This window comes from Piliocolobus tephrosceles, chromosome 1 (genome assembly GCF_002776525.5).
Source record: "Piliocolobus tephrosceles isolate RC106 chromosome 1, ASM277652v3, whole genome shotgun sequence".
Lineage (NCBI taxonomy): Eukaryota > Metazoa > Chordata > Mammalia > Primates > Cercopithecidae > Piliocolobus > Piliocolobus tephrosceles.
The window spans coordinates 214,440,216-214,457,404 of record NC_045434.1 but is presented as its reverse complement, the minus strand read 5'-3'; the positions used below and the strand labels follow the sequence as shown (position 1 = coordinate 214,457,404).

At 56.1% G+C, this 17,189-nt stretch overlaps 1 protein-coding gene across 1 annotated transcript in view; it reads left to right on the top strand.

Annotated features, from left to right (window-relative positions):
* The window catches only part of CAMTA1 (calmodulin binding transcription activator 1), a 953,649-nt gene that overhangs the window by 658,708 nt on the left and 277,752 nt on the right, over window positions 1–17,189 (top strand). Inside the window, exon 7 of the mRNA XM_031934754.1 lies at window positions 236–307. Within this exon, the coding sequence (XP_031790614.1) occupies window positions 236–307 (72 nt within the window). The remainder of the gene's footprint in view (window positions 1–235; window positions 308–17,189) is intronic.

Sequence of the window (17,189 nt, the reverse complement as noted above, 5' to 3'; positions counted from 1 at the left end):
GTAAGGCCCCAGCTGCCCATCAAGTCTGCCGGCTGGCATGTCCCTACGGGGCTTCGTAGGTGCTGTCCCAGGGCCTTAGTCTTAGAGCTGGAGCCAGACACAGAGGTGCCCTCGGTCTCCCTGGGCTGCTGCTGGACGGCTGTGGCCCCTTCTTGCTCCTTCTCTGTTGCGCCGTCTTCGTTCCTTCCTTCCTTCCCTCTTTCCAACTGAATTCTCGTTTTTCCTCTCTCCCTAGTGCTTGTACGGCTGCTATGTCCATTCCTCCATCATCCCCACCTTCCACCGGAGGTGCTACTGGCTCCTTCAGGTAGGTGGCTGGGACTGGATTCTTCTTCCGTCACCGGTGCTCGGGAAGGGTCTGTGGAGGGCACTGAGGGCGCGGGGCTCCGCATGCGACATGGTTTCGGGCTGAGAGCCCTGGTGAGCTTGCCTAGGAAGACTTCGGCTGTTGTGACTCTGTGGCCAGTTCGGTGACTGGGCTGGTGTTGTCAGGTGTCAGGAAGGGGAGAAGGCCTGGTGGCAGGGGTAGCTCTCACCCACCGATGGGAAATAAACCTAGGTGCTTCCAGCTGCCAAGGCACCTCAGTGTTCTTTTGATGAGGACAACAAAGAAGGCCGAGTATCCTGCCCTGAAATGCCGGTTGGCTGAAAGCTGTAAATTCATTTTCTCTCATGGGTTAGTTACAAGGCACGTGTGGAAAACAGGTTCCCGGAAGTTGCCAGGTGCAGTTGGATTGATTGGGATAGCTGTGGGGAAAGGAGGAAGGAGCTCCGTGATCGATTTGTGATGTCTGCCGTGGCAGAGATGGAACAGGTCATGGCTGGGCATGCTGGCCATTCCTGTGGGAGAGTGGCCTGGTGCCCAGACCTCTGTCCATGGTGTTTGTGCACAGTGTTGCTGAGCCAGGGGCGGGTAGGTGCGGGAGGCCCACCTGGCCTCTTGCCCTCTGGGGGTCGTCTGCCAGCTGTCTTGCCTGCCGTGTGGGCGGGAAGGTCTGAGGGATCCATGCAGTCGGACTAGACATAGGTCCTTTTCAAAATGCATCCTCTGATTTGCAGCTGTTCTTGGTAGAACCCATTCCCCATGGCCTGCCTCTGTCACCCCAAGTTCTTACTGTCGCCTCTACCCAGGAGTTGCTGCCTGAGGCCTTTCCCACCATGGTTCTACTTTCTGTTGTTCAAGACAGCAAACCCCTGGGCCTTGATGGTTTAAGGATCTCCGTGACCCGGCGGGGGTGTCGTTGGAGGGGCCTGGCAGCTGGGGAAGCAAGACCCCCAACGCTATGACACAAGCTTAGGGAGAAAAGAGTCACACATGCCATGGAGTGCAGAGAGGCTGATGGTCCCAGGAGAGCTGGTCTGGAAGGTACCCACAGGGCCGGAGTCATCTCAATGTGGAGGCCGGGGCTCAGCCTAGACAAGGCTCTCTATCCGTCGGCTCTGCCCAGCCCCAGCCTGCAAACCCTTTCTGTTCTCCCTCAGTTCCCAGAAATAGCTGTCTGTGGTTCAGCAAGTTCAGTAGCAAATGATGCCTGAGACCGTCCGGGGATGTGTTGATTTGCAGAGGCTGCTTCCCGATACCTTACCCTGTCATCAGTTTCCCTGGCTCTGCCTCCCTTGGAGGCTGATGTGCTAGCACCTGTTTTTCTAATTGCTCAGACCTGTGTCCTTGACAAGGGGAGTTGTCACATGGTTATGGGATGAGGCTTTCAGGGTCTTGTTACTAGGAATTGATCCCAAGGTGTTCCACCCCTTGGCAGAGGGTTTTCTCCTCTACCCGATGAAGGGTGGGGTTCTACCCGAGGCCAGAGTTCTGGCGGTTGAGTCAGAGTCATAGCCTGTCCCTGAGTCCCCAGGGACAAACTCTGGCTTCCCAAGAAACACCATTTATCCAGTGCAGCCTGCAGCCCTGTTCACTCCTTCCTGGGCCTCCAGCCCTGTGGGTCTGGTTTCTGCCCTTTTCCTTTTCGGTTTCATGCCCCCTGGTCAGAACACCTCTTCAGCCATTGCCCTCCTGTCGGGGCAGCACCTGGAAGCTGGCATCCTGCCAGCAGCCCAGCCACCCGCTCCTCCAGGCCTTTTCTCCTGCGCCCATGCCTCCGCCTGCCTCCCCTCCTTCCATCATGCTCTTGTGGCTTTTTAATTCCACTAAATTTACTTTCCTGGAATTAGACACCACTGGGCAGCCACGAGGTCTGAGCTGTTGACTTCCCTAGCTGCATTCTGCTCATTCCGGGTTCCTCCTAGATTCAGCTGCTCCTGCTCCTCTCCTTGGGCCAAGCGAGGAGAGGGATCCTGCTCTCTGCCCCAGCCCTCCCTCACTGGCGCTCCTGTGTCCCGGCCTCCGTATGCTGGAGATACACCCGGACTGATTCATGTGTGTCTGGTTCGTTACCTACCAGCTGGCGGGGAAGCCGGAGTCTCCCCAAAGGCCGGCATGGCAGGGCCAGGCTTCTTCATGGCCGAGCTGGGGCCTCTTCATCTGCTCTGCCTGAGCCCGGGGGAGCCATCCCTCCCGGTCCCTCTCCTCTGTGTCCTCCAGCATCAGATCACAAAGAGGGAGTGAACACAGGTGTGGGGGCTCCGGCTCCCCCGGGTCTGTGCCGGGCAACAGGAGGTTAAGGAGCTAAGGCCAAAGCAATTAGCACAACGCACGTCCTGCTCGGAGCCCAGAGCCAATGCGGCAGCCGGTGCCGCTCAGGGCAATTTGTTCTGGTGCTAATTACAACACCAGGATAATGACGGCGTGGCCAGGCTTAATTTCTCTGATGTTAAATAGGAAAGAAGCCATGAGATACTGGCTCAGATGGAAATTGGCTCAAGTTTGTCTCTGACACCAATTACCAAGAAAAAGGATTAGGTGGGGTCCAAGGTGTCAGGACAGTGCCCATGGTGGGAGCTGAGGAAGGAGGCTGCTCAGATGCCAGTCCTGAGCCAGCCTGGTCCTCTGAATGCAGGAGGCACTAGGAAAGGGAGTGATGGGCTGACTATGCTCTCTCAGTCCCCTGCAGGAGGTGAGCCTTCTAGAAAGGTAAGGGCATTGGAGGAAGGAGGGAGGGAGGAAGGGAAGGAAGAGGTGCTTCTGGAAAAAGCAGACTTTCTCCAAGGAACAGCACCCACTGCCTCACCTTTGTAGCCTCAGTTCAGTGTCTGCCTCCTGCCAGCCCACCGTGAACTCACTCTTGCCCTCTGAGATGCTCCAGCTGATGTTACCCAAGGCCACTTCGCACTTGGTGTGCATGTCTGCCTACGTCGGCTGGGTTTTCCTCTCCAACTAGTTAACTCCCGAGGGAGACACATGCGTTCTGTCTCCCCTGAGTGCCCAGCACAGAGCCACAGCCACCGCAGGGCAGGAGCCAGCATTTGGGAGAGCCATGTTCTGCTGTGGTGACCTGTCCACCCCGGAGCAGGAATGAGTAGGCCTCGCAGACTCGGGGCCTGGAGCTCAGGGTTGGTGCCAAGACTTACGGAGGAGGGCGCGAGTTGATGTGGCACGTAAGCTTCTGAGTAGCTGGGCTTTCAGGAAAGGGTGCTAACCTCTCTGTGTCTGTCTGTCTTTTAGGCTCTCTGTCTCTTTCTGCCTTTCTGTTTGTCCTGTTCTCCCTCCCTCCCCGTCTCTTCACTGCTGACAAATATTCTATTAGGCTATGAGCAAGGAGACAGGCAGAAAGCCTCTCACAGGCAGGGCACTAAAGCCCGTTTGGCCCACAGATGCATAAAACCATTGGCATGACCAGCGGGCACCATGTGAGGTCACCAGGACAGCTGCGGAGGGACCAGATGACCTGAGCTCAGTCCACTCCAGCTGGGCAGGGCCAGAGCCATGACCTGGAGGAGGCCATCTCTTCCCCTCTGCTGGTGGCACACATCCTCAGCATTGCTGGGGGCTCTGTGCGTCACAGCTGACAGGGCCTTCGGGCTCCCCTGAGCCCGCCCAGTGCATTTTCTAGAAGGGTCTCTGAGACCCAGCGAGAGCAGGGCCAGGCCCAGGCTGCCCGGCAGGCAGGGGAGGAGCGGGCAGTGCTCCGTTCTCCTGATGCCTTGGCCTCTGCCCGCCCCCCCTCCCCCCCCCGCCGCCTGGTATGGGTATCACTGCAGCCACTGGGCCCTGAGCCTCGTGAGGTGGAGGTGGCGTGAAGGGGTGAGCCGGACAGAGCAGTCCCTCCTGTTTGGGATTTTCTGATGGTTTCGAGGGGTAGGCAGCAGAGGCTCAGGGCCCCCTGACCTCCCGTATGCCCCTTTCTCCAGGTCCTCCACCTTCCATCCTTCTCTGCATTCTCTGCCTGCCCCGTCAGGGGACCAGGCCCCCATTCCAGGCCAGACTTCCCTGCAGATTCTGTATGGCTCATTTGGAAACTATTTCTGCTTCTAATGAGTGTTTTTCTTTGTGCCCTTGTCCTCTAAAATGCTTAATGACTGCTTTCCGTGCTCCAGTGAACTGGGGGTGTGTCCCTGCATGGCTGCCATTGCCAGGCCGGGGCTGTTTGGCTGCCAAGCCCAGCTTGCTTGGGTGGAGGCAGCGGGGGGTCCTTCCTGGCCCACGCTGGCAGCACAGACCAAGCCTGTGGGGGCAAGAGCACGGTTTCAGGGAGACGGGGAACCCTGGGGCCTTAGGAGAGCACAGGACACGGTGGCAGTGCAGGCCGGGGCTCCCAAATCACTGGAACAGGCAGATATTTGGGCCTGAGTTCCAGGAGTTGAGCTCCTCGGGGGGACCCTGGATTCGGAGTCTGAGGAGCTGGATTCCAGCTCTGCCTGGACCTCCTTGAGCACCAGTAGCAGTGACCATGCTGCCGGCCGCCTCTGGTGCTGGCTCCTGGCTGGCAATGAGCCTCCACCGTGCACCGCACTTCACCTCGGAAAAAACAGGCTCCGAGAAGCTCCACAGTTGCTCAGTCAATAGGGGGCAATCATCGCTGCCCTCCACTGCCTCCCGTGGGGGCACCACCGTCACCCCTGTTTATAGATGAGGCATTTGAGAATCAGAGAGATTGGGCACCTTGTCCCAGATCACGGAAGTGGCCAAAAAGTGGGACAGCTGCTGGGCCCTCAGCCTGGACGCTCTCTGCTTGCTGCCCCCACATGAGCCTCTGCCAGCCCTGGGTCACCCTAGAAGTAGTGGGTGCAGGGCACAGGGGTGCCATCACCCCCTAGAGCAGGCACCATGAGACTAAGCACCAGAGGCATTGTGGCCAGAACAGAGCCCACGCACAGCAGCCTCTGTGGCTGGTGCTGCTGAGTGGGCACTCGGGGCAGGGACAATGCCAGTTCACCATGGGGTTCACTCCAGGCTGTCCTGGCCCCAAAGGGCCCCCATGTCCAGGAGCGAAGATGCCTTTACCTGGAACTCACCACCCCCCAGGAGAGGAATAAGATGCCTTCTCGATGGGGCTGCTCCAGGTGGGACCCAGGCTTCCCCACGAGGCCTGGGACTCCGAAACCAGGTTCACAGGGGAGAGCTGAACCCCCAGATCCGCAAATCAGTGGGTATTCCGTCCCCAGCGTGGTCAGCTTCTTGTCCACGCTCTGGCTGAAAGCAGGGTTTCCTAGGGTGGTTCCCAGAGAGGCCCTGGGGGAGACACCCCGGTTCCACTCCTGCCCCAGGCCCTCTCCCTCCATGGGAGCCCTGCAGAGTTAGCTGGGACGTGGATCTCTCCAGCCAGAGCAGGTCCCACTGGCGTCCTCAGCCCTTTGGCCCATAGGAGGAACAGCTGGGGCTGGGCAGCTCCATGGCAGAGGGACCAGCAGTCCTAGAGCCCAGGCTTGGGGCTCTCCCAAGGAGGAGGAGGAGGGCAAGTGGCCTCTCCAGGCTGCTATAGCCTCTGGAGTTCCATATTCAGGCCCCAGAGAAGCTACTTCTGCTCCTTGTTCTGGAGACCTTGCAGCCAACAGCCGTTTCAGCCTCTGCCCCAGACACAGGCCCTGTAGGCCTCAGCCCAGACATGCCCCCAGGGAGTCCTCCCTTCCTGCTGCAGCCCTCAAGAGGGGCCGTGGGGCCCCTCACTGCTGAAGAATCCTTTTAGAGGGACAGGCCCTGCAGGTCCCTGAGGGCAACTGAGTCCCAGGCACCCCCAGCCAGCAGAGAGCAGGCCGTGAGCCCTCCTGGCCCGGCTCCAGGGACTGTGGCATCTCATGGTGGGTCTGAGATGAGTCCAGCTCCACACTGGGGCGTTAGTGTATATTTCTCTCCACTGACACCAGAACCTGGCTGTGGAATGCAGTGGCCCCTCTGAGTTGACTGCCTCTGGTTCCCCAAAAAGGGTCCTCAGAACATGTCTCTTCTCGGAGCACCAAAGCGTGCTGCTGTGTCAGGTCTAGGCATCCTGCAGGGTCCCTGAACACCAGCTCCTGCCCGCGGCAACCACACAGGAGGCTGCCCTTCCGGGGCCACCCCATGAACACTGGGTGAGTGGATGGGCGCCATCAGCCCTCTGTGTGGGGTAGGGTTTAGACCCATTAAATAGTGGGATTAGGATCACCCAAAGAAGCACTTATTAGCTGTATGACACTGGGCAGTTTGTCTGATTTCTCTAAGTCTCAGTTAGCTCGTCCATAAAATGGAGCCAACAGCAAAGCCACAGCTATTAGCTGTATGAATCTGGGCAGCCTATCTAATTTCTCTGAGTCTCAGTTTCCTCATCCATAAAATGGAGCCAGGAGCAGCACGGACTACAAAGACTGTTGAGGGAGTGAAGTCTGCATTGATGCCATTCATTTAAAATGTCACCCAGTTCCTGGCACAGGGCACACATCCCACGGATGACAGCTTGGTGCTGCTAGCACCAGGTAGACCTGTAAGCTGACATCCTGAATCCCGGAGAAAGCATCTGTGACATCCCCACCCCATCCCTAACATCCCACCTCCGCTTTCTCTCTCTCAGCGGGCTTGAGCTAGGCCCAGCCAGCCCCTCCCAAAGCATGAGCCGGGCAGGAGTCCTACTGGTACAGGCCTCCTCTCCACCCTTCATACCACCATCTTCTGCAGCCCGGACAGAGAAGGGAGCCAAGGCTACACCATGGTGGTGCTGTCATTGCAATAAATGTCCCTCAGCCACCCAGCAGACTTGATGTCTATTTGGAGAATGAACAGCATTTTGGCAACCCAAGTGTCTCCCCAAAAGTGCAGCCCCTCCGCACCTCCCCACAGGACCATGCCCTGCAGCCCTCAGGAAGGATTGCCCTGGTGGTGAGCTCGGTCATGGAAGGGACTGCAGGCCAAGTGGGACACCCAGAAGAGCATGGCCGTGCTCGCCCCTTAGCCTGTGGCTTCCTCCTGGTGGTGGGGACCTCTCCACTCGGGTGAGCTGGGCTCTTCTCCAACAGACCATCTCTAGGATGCACAAACTAGTTTAAGAGGACATTGTTTCTTTCTTTCTTTTTCTTTCTTCATTTTAAAAAATCTTTCTTAAAATGGAGAATATTATAGCTTCATAAAAAATACCGGAGCTTTTTGCTCAGTAACCACTTTTATGTTTCATCAGGGTGAAATAGAATTGGCTGGGAAATAAAGCTTGATGGAATTGGCTCTGTACCTGGGCCTTCCACCGCCACCCATCGCTGGGGCAGGGCTCCACGGCTCCCACCAAATGAGGCTTGGCTAGGGGGAGATTAGAGCAACAGGAGGCATTGTTGTCAGGCTGACAGTCTGCCCCAAAGAGGACATTTGGACCCATGTGCTTCAAGGAAAGGAAGCAAGTTGCTTCCTGAGGCGTCCAGGCCTCCACATCTGAGATCAGCAGGGAGGAGAAGGTGCCCCAGGCCTGCCGGACTGTCTGTGCACCATCCCACAGCCCAGTCCTGGTATCTTTGGTCTTATAAGCACCATGTGTTACCCTCAGACACCAAGAGTGGGGACGTGGCTGATGCTGAGGTCCCCCTACACATGCTCACCACCGTGCGTGGCTCAGGAGACCGCAGCCCTGGCCGTGAGTGACAACTATTGAGCGCTTGGTCAGGAACTTCAAGGCTTGGCTTTTGGTTCTCACAGCTACCCTGGGAAGGAAAGGGCTGGGGTGAGTTCGTTCCAGTGTTTCACAGAAGAAGAAACTGAGGGTCAGGACGAGAATAAGGGGCTCCAGAAGACACGGGGTAGGCAGGGCCCTGGTCCAGGCACTTTAAACCGACATTGTCCCTGTCCTGGGGGAGCTCCCAGGCCACAGCGGCCACAGGCCCAAGGGGCACACATGTGCGGTGAACAGAGATGAGAAGGAAGAGCAGCTTCCCGAGCCTGGATGTGCTGGCTTCACAGGGGCCAGTCCCGATGTCAAGAAGGGCGAAAGAGAGGTTGACCGACCCTGACGTAAACCCCGAGATTCCCCTGACGTGGCCCTGGGCGTCCCTGTGAGGCTGGAGTCCGATGGGGCCTTTCTTCCACACCCTTGGCTGCCACAGCTGAGCTGACCATAGGCACGCTCCAGAGCACGTGGGCCTCGGCAGAGGACACTGAGCCAGCCCACTCCACTCCAAGGGGTAGCTGGAACTCGGCAGCAGAGACAGGAGTGGCCAAGCCCTGACATTTGGGGTGGATCCCTGCATGGACAGCAGGTGGAGGACCCTGTGGCTTCAAAGCCATTTCTGACCCTAGCCTAGTCAGTGGTCCCTAAAGCTGGTCAAGACGGTGAATCTAGAGAAGGAGACATAGAATGGGCCGGGTGGTCAGGGGAGGCTTCCTGGAGGAGGTGACCCCAAAGTTGAAGAATGGAAGAAATGGGGAGGGGGAGTTTCCATGCCCTCTGACATGAGGCAAGCATGGGTCACAGTGCTAAGTGCCCAGTGAGACTAACAAGACCCCTTGAGGGATCCCAGTTCCCATGAGCCAATTCCACATACCTCACCGGGCACAGGGCTGTCTGGGAGGAGGCCCTCAGGACAGGTGTCCCAGCACCAGCACCAGCCAGGTGATCTGGAGGGGAGCATGGGGAAGGCCTGGAATCCTCCTGTCTCTCTGCTGGGCTCAGAAGAGAGCGGGACGAGCCTCACCAGACCAGGGCATGCAGGTTCTGCGTGGCCGTGCAAGCTTCCCCCAGCTGACAGTGACAGCAGTGGCCATCCTCATCCTGTCATCAGGAGCAATAACAATAGTCAGCGAAGGCTGTGGGCAAGCGCTTGGCCTGCCTGTGAGGCCAGCATTTCGTCACTGTCAATATATGGAAAGGAGTCTGGGTCTGTGCTTCACGTTGGGCCTCTGCAGCCCTCGCCATGCAGAGGGAAGGATGGCCGAAGACTCAGTACCAGCTCCCTTCACAGAGCCTGCAGGAAAGACAAGACCCCAGCAGACGCTTGTGCCATTAGATAATTAGGAGCAGGGCAAGGGGGTGTGAGGGAGGCCAGGACTCCAGCGGTGCCCCAGGTAGGAGGAAACCCTGGCAGGAGTGACCATGGTGACACTGAGAAACTCACTCAGTCCAGAAGCTGCAGGGAAGGGATAGAAACCCAGCCCCGGTGTTAGAAGCCGCCTCGAAAGCTTTATCTGGACTAGCAAAGCCCTCCCGCAGCTGGGGAGGGGCGGGATTGGAAAAGAGAGCTGAGGATGAAAGGTTGTGTCAGCCAGAGGGTTCCTGAGCTGCCTCCTGGGTCTGCTTCATTCTAGTTGGCAGCTTCCACATCTTTCTCCATTTAATGTCCCTTGAATAACGTGATGAGGAGGTAAGGTAGACACTGGGAATTTACGGTGCTATGCAAAAAATTGCTCAATTCCATTAAGATTTCAGGACCCTTGCCAAGGCTGCACGGCAGAGTGGATGGTATTTCCTGCTCACACATCTTTGCTTGATTGCAATTTACGATGCCAAGACCACTGCTGTACCCACCTGAAGCCTCCAAAAAATACGGCAGGGCTCCCAAAACGGCCATTATCCTCTCTGAGGAAAGTCACTGGGCATTTTCTAGAAGATTCCCTCTTCCTGATTCCTTCCTTCACCCCTCCCCACGTCTGGGGACTGGGCGACAGGAGGACATCCAGTCGGCTCTCTCAGAGGTCCCCTTGCAGGGCCCCCTGCTCACCCTTCACCTTACAGACTACAGTGGCCAACGTCTGCTGTGCAGCCAGAGCCCTCTGGGGAGTTGGCACCCTCTGCTCCGGCCGTGTGGACGGGTGGGTACTGAGTACAAGGGAGACCTTGGGGCATCAGGAGAGTCTTCCTCCTGGCCACCTACGTGGGAGCACCAGAGCCAAAGGTTTTGAGTCCATCTCCACCCTTATGAGCCAAGTGACAGTGGCCAGCCGAATCAACTTCTTTGAACCTTATTTCCTTTTTGGTAAAATAAAATGAAATGCCTCCCTCCCGAGCTGAATGGGAGAATGAATTGAGCTAAGACACACAGGGGTCTTTGGGACTCGGCAGCCCCCTGGGAAGCGGTGGCTGTTGTCACCCCACCCTTTCCAGCAGCTTTTACTCCAGGGGATTGGGCGGGTGGGAGTAGCAGTGGCCGGGGAAGGGGGTCCCCTGAGAAGGTCCTGTCCTGCCCACCTTGCAAACGGCAAAACGCTAGGCTTGTGAGATGCAACTGTGTGATTAGGAACAGAACTCATTTGTTCCGCAGCCTCAGGCGGGAATCTGGTGTCTGGTTGAGTGAGATGGAAGCTCCGCCTTCTGGCAGTTGTCTCCTGCATGCCACCCTCCCCAAACCCCTCTGCTCCGCACCACCCACTGTGACTGCCACCAGGACCTCTCCTGGCCTGGCCTGCCAACGCTCCTCTGTCCCTCAGCTCTTAGGGACTGGGCTGCCCAGGCTTGCCTGGGAGAGAGGAAGGATGAAGCTGCCGGAGCCGCAGTTCCTTAGAGATGGAAATTATTAATTAGTCTTATTATCCAGGACTTGTCAGTCTCTTAATCCTTCCATCGGCAGAGGGGTTTGTGCCTCCACGGCGTGTGCTGTCAGCTTGGCTAAACAATCGCTTTTCATATACAGCCAGAACAATGGGCAATACAGTTTGGTTACTCTCTTTATTTATCAAGCCAAACAATTCCTGCCCCCTCTAAAAACATCCTTCAAAGATGCGGAGAATGCAGAAGCTGCTTAATTTCCCTTCTAGATGGCTTATAATGTGGGGCTTTTGTTTAATTATCCTTTTCATGTAATCTTCAGCTGACATTGTGTCCTTAATATTCTAATCTCCTTTGGAGCAAAAGGGAGACTGTAGTTGCCAAAGCAAAAGACAAAACTTTGCCTCAAGGAATCACTTTCTCTTTTGCCTCTGAAGTGATTCAAAGGGCAAAGAGTGAACTCCAGACGTAGTGGCACAGAATGCAGTGGAAAACGTGGGCCGTGGGTGACCCGCTCTGCCTGTGGACGTCAGCAGCTTTCTGGGCCTCCAGCCGCGCCCAGCTGGTGACGTTGGTCTGCGTGGGCGTGTCAGAGACTCTAGCTCAACAGGGAAGTCCCATGACATGGTGTCATCACCACTTTTAGCACCGTTAATATTTCAGTGGCTCTCGGGATGCAGGTTCTGTATTCCCACGGGAGACACACCACCTGCTTCAGACTCCGGGCAAATGGTTTTGGCTAGACAGGTGTACACAGGTTGCCCAGGTACCCACAGGTACACACAGCTGTACACAGGCGTCACTGCTCCGCAAGCCTCCCCTCTCAGTTCTGCTGCCTTCCTGCTGGAGTCGGGATCTGGGAGGGCCTGAAGGAGGCTTCTTGCCGTCCCTATCACCACCCCAAAATGGGCAGGACGTCCTGGGGGATTTTCTGCTCTTTTTTCCAGACATGCCAGGGTCCCCCTAGGTGATGGAATATTAACAGAGCCGTCCTCTCGCTCCACCCGGCTGCTGGGAGAAGGCAGCCATGAGCCCGGGGTGTCTTCCCCAGGCCGCATTGGGCTGCCATGTGAGATGCGCTGGTGCTGGCGAGCCTCCTGCCCAGCCCAGCCCAGCCCAGCTCAGCTGAGCCCAGCTCAGCAGGCATCCCAAGCCTGAAGGCCCTGGAACCTAGGCCACCTCCCAGCATGCCAAGCCATCCTGCCTCATGTCTTTCTTTGCTGTCCCTGCAATTCTGCCTCTCTACTTTGTCCCTTAACTGCTTCTGCCAGAGCAGCCCCACCAGCTGACAGCCACCGAACCCATGTCACCAGCTGACAGCCACCGAACCCATGTGGACAAGTGCACCTGTGGGTTCAGCTTCCCTTCGGCTCGGTGTTCTGCCTCCCGCAGAAGATATATGTGTGTGCACGTGTTTGAATGTGTGTATGAGTGTATGTCAGTGTGTATGAGTGCACAAGTGTATATGCATGTGAATGTGTGTGTATGAGTGTGAGTGCATGTGTATGTCCGTGTGTCTGTATGAGTGTGCGAATGCATGTGTCCGTGTGTGTGCGTATGTGTGTGAGGGCATGTGTGCTTGTGTGTTTGTGTGTGAGTGCATGTGTGTGCATGTATGTGTGTGACTGCATGTGTCCGTGTGTGTGTGCATGTGAGTGCGTGTGTGCTTGTATGTGAGTGCATGTGTGTGCATGTGTTGAGTACGTGTGTGAGTACGTGTCCGTGTGTGTGCGTGTGTGTGCGCTTGTGTGTGAATGCTTGTGTGTTCCTTGTATGTGTTGTGTGAGTGCATGTGTGTGCATGTGAGTGCATGTGTGTGCGTATGTGAGTGCATGTGTATGCACTTGTGTGTGCATGCATGTGTGTGAGTGCATGTGTGTGCGTGTGAGTGCATGTGTGTATGAGTGCATTTGTAAGTGTATGTGTGTATGAGTGCATGTATGTGTGCATGTGTGTGTTTTTGCATGTGTGTGAGTGCCTGCATATGCATATATGAGTGTGTGTGTGTGTGTGTGTAAGAGAGAGAGAGATGTCCTCGCCCCTAGGTCCTGTCTCTTCCTCTCCTCCCCCTGCTCCTTCTAGCTTTCCTTCTCCAGGCCCTGATGAGGCTCTTGGAGAGGTCACTAATGACCTCTGCCTTGCTATACCGGAAGGTCACTGTGCCATCCTCATGTTTCCTGGCCTCCCAGCGGCACCCCTTCAGGCAGCTCTTCCCTCCTTATGAATGCTCACTGCTGCCGAGACCTCCCCGGCTGTCTCCCTCCTGCCTGTTCTTTGCAATCCCTCTTTCTCAGCCTCCTGATGCTGGACTATCCCTGAGCTGCTGAAGCCTTCTCTTCTCTGTCTACACTTTCTCCTGGGATCATCTCATCCAGCCCCATGGCCCCAGTGCCAACCATATGCTAGTGACTCCCACGTTCATATCTGCCCCCTCCCTCACTGCTGTGCACCAGACTTTATACCCGACTCAACATCCCCTCTTAATGCAGAATCTGCATCTCCAACTTCTCATGGCTAGAGCAGGACTCATGATGGTTTCCTCCCTGAGCTGCTCTTCTTCCTGCCTTAGAGCAACAATGGCTCTCCGTCCATGCAGAGGCTCAAGCCAACCCTCCATTATGCCTCTCCTTCCCTCACTGCCTCTTTCCTGCTCAAAAATATGTCCTGAACCCACCTCCTTCTCTCCCTGTCTTCTGTTTCCCAACCCTAAGCCATGGCTCCCTCCTACCCAGAGCTGGAGTCCCTCCTTCTTAGCCTGTGCTGCACTCTCCACAAAGCAGTGGGGACAGCCATTTAAATCCCAAATCAGATCACATCACCCTCATGCTTCAGACAGTTCAAGAAGTCTCCACAGCACTTAATGTCCAAAACCTTACCGTGACCTCTGAATACCTGTACCCTTGATCTTGGTCTTCCTCTCCCTCCTCACTCTCCAGCCGTACTGGCTTCTTTCTCTCCTCAAAGAGTCGGGTCCTTTCCTGCCTCAGGGCCTTTGCACGTGCTCCTCCCTCTGCCTGGAGGCTGCCCTGGCCCTTCTGTGGTTGACACTAAGATTCAGGTCTCCTTTCAACTCCACATCAAAGCCCTCTTGGCACTCCATCTAATGTTCCCTCACTCTCTGGCAAGCCCCTCTGTTCCCCCCTCCCCAGCATTTTATGATGAAATGTTTATGATATACAGAAAAGTTGAGAGAGTTGTACACACACCCATACACCTGCCACCCAGATTCTACTGTTAACATTTGACCATATCGTTTGATCACTTATGTGTTCTACCTATCCAGCAATTTTTCAAGTATTTCAAAGTAAGCAGCAGCCACAGTACACCTCCCCCAAGTCTTTCAAGGTGCAAAGGATTAACCAAAGTTCAATATTTGCATACAGTTCTCTTTTTTGCTTTTGAAGTAGAGTTTACACACGGCGAAACAATTGAATGCATACATGTTAAGTGCACTAGTTGATGAGTTTCGATCGATGCATGTGTCAGTCATACCCCAAGCCCACATCAAGATTTGGAACATCACCATTGCCCCAGAAAGCACCCACATGTCCCTTTGCAGTCAGTCCCCACTGCACTCCCAGAGGTCACCACTGTTCTGATTTCTTCACTATAGGTTCTTGTTTTCTGTTCTAGAACTTCGTAGAACTGGAATCCTGTGGTATATGCGCTCGGGTATATAGTTGGCTTCTTTCACTCCACATCGTGTTTTGCCATCCGTCATGTTGCTGCTGCCCCACTGTGTTATTTACGCCTTGTCTATCCCCCCAAGCCCAGCCGCATCCTTCAAACATAAGCTCCATAGGGTCAGGAGCATTATCTGTTTTGTTCACTGCTACATTTGGAGTGCCTGGAGCCACGCCTGGCACATAAGTACTTGTTGATTGGATAGATGTGAATGGCGTCCACCCATTCAGGACCAGGCTTCCTGAGGGCAGGGCCAGGTCACTACTTCCTGGAGTTTCTCCCAGGCTCTCCCACGGCTGCCCCTAGGTCCAGCTGTGCCCCTACGAGCGCAAGCGCCCGCACTCGGTAAAGACCCCGGGTGGATGCGCTCTCCCTGCAGTGTGTCCCCGCCTGCCTCCTCCTCCTGAAGAGGGAGAAGGCATGCTCCTTAGAGATGCAGTTTAAACTGGCTGTAGCGTGGGCAGAACTGAAGCATTAGACAGTCTTCAGAATGCCCAGAAAGGGTGACCCTGGGGACCCGAGGCAGGAGAATTCTCTGTGAGTGTAGCTTGGAGGATTGAGAAGGAAATTCAGGGCAGAAATGTTTGTTGATCCTGAATTGCTAAAATATTTCTTAGTTTGGAGACCAAGTTCTCAGAAAAACACTGTCGGTTCTGAAGAAATGAGCTCCCATGGGGTCTCACTTTGCCCTCAGTTTCTCTGCAGGCGATCCCTGTGGAAAGTCCCCAGCTCAGGTCTCTGACGCAGGGGCTCTGGCAACACCTCCTCTCAGTCAGAGTGATGAGAGCTGTAAATGTGCCCAGGCCCCATCCCATGTCGTCCCAGGGTGAGCCTGGAGCTGGTGCCAGCCAACTGGGGCCACCTGCACAGCCTGAGAGGGCTGCAGAGCTCCAGGCAGGAGGCTGAGCCACCCCCTCTGCATTAAATATGTCTCAGCCTCTCTCAGGAAGCTGGACCCTGGCAGCCCGAGGTCAACAGGGAATCCTCCGGCCTCCTGCAGGATCAGGACATATTTGAGAGCAGGAAAGAGGCGGTGAGGGAAATAGAGGCATGAAGGAGGGTTGCATGGATGGAGATCTGTCATTGCAGTCAGACTGGAGGAAGAGAGCTCAGGGAGGAAATCAGGAGTCCTGCTTCAGCCACGAGAAGTTTAAGATGCAAATTCTGCATTAAGAAGGGATGTTGGGTTGGATCTAACATCTGGCGCAGAGCAGCCCATGGCAGCTACAAGAAGCCACCACGGCCATAGACTACAGCCTGGGAGCCTGGGCCGGTGGGAGACCCTCAGCTCGGGGAGCTCTTCTCCCCACCTCGAGGAAGGGCAGAGACAAGGAATGCAGCCCTCTCAGATCGCAGCCAAAGCCACTGGGAAGAAGCAAGTTCCCTTCCTCTCCCAGGGTGAACTGAAAAAGCCTCTGGGCAGGGGGACCAGCTGGGAACCAGAGCAGGGGCTGGAGGATTCCCCCTTGACCTCAGGCTACTGGGGCTCAGCGTCCTGAGAGAGGCTGAGAGCTGGTGTCTGACTCCAGGACAGGGCAGTAGCCTGGGGCGGGGAGGGGTGTGCAGAACAAAGAGAGTCTCACCCCACGCTAGAGAGGGAAACCTCACCTTTCTGCAGCCTCCTGCTGACTGGAGGTCTCCTCAGGTGCACAGGGAGCTGGAGAACGCAGCCCACAGGCAATGGCAGGACTCCAGAGGCAGCTCCTGGAGTGGGCTGGCCCCTGACCTAGCCCTGAGCTCCAAACACCTCCTGGGCCTGTTCCCTCCTGGGGCAGAGGACCTTTCTCTCATTTTTATTCCCACCTTGACCCTTGGCCAGGGACACTGGGCCCTGCACTTACTACCCTCATAGGTAGTAAGTGCCGACTTCATCATGGGCTAAAATATCGTAGACTCAGCATTCACTCCGAGCCTCACCAAGCAAGAGAGATCAAACCCAGCCACTTGCACAGCATGGCCTGGGGCCTCAGGGCCATCACCAGCCCATCCCAGGGCAGACCTGGTGTGGGTAGGTGGGTGAGTACCTGGCGCAGGGGCTGCCCACCTCAGGCCCACCTTCCCTCAGGGGGCTCACCAGCCTGACCCAGGCTGACCCCCAGTCCCAGGAGACTGAGCCTCTGCCCAGGAGGCCTGGAAGGGCTGTCCCAGTGCAGCCGCAAGGCCAGGGCCCGGGTGTTCACACTGATCCCGGTTCTAATCCCACTTCTTCAACCACGTGGAGCTGTGTCACCTCAGGCTAATTAACCCATAACCAGGGGCTCAGTTTCCTCATCCACAGAATTTTTAAAGCATTTTGCACAGGGTCAGACACAGACCAGCACTCAGATAACAACTGTGGCTGTTGTCATGACCATTGTGTTGTTACAAAACCACATGATAACCCCTGATAGAGCCACCCGTGCCAAGCTGGGCCCACAAAGTCCTAGGTTCTCCCCTCTCTGACCATCAGCTGAGTCACACACTGTGACCCATCAGGCCTCTGCTTCCAGCATTCACAGCCAAAGACATTGGCCAAGCGCCGGCCCGTGCTCACCATGGGCCATGCCTGCCCTGGCGACTCTGGGACTGTCCCCAGAGCTGCCCGGACCTGGATCCAGCCCCTTCTGTTGCCTCCAAAAGGCTTGGATTCAAAATTCCACAGCAAGATCTTCTCTGGCTGCCCACCCCCAGGCCCCCACCCTTTCCTGGCTAATGGCCTCCCTGTGTCCCCTGACTTCTAAGCCTGAAAGCCACGGCCCT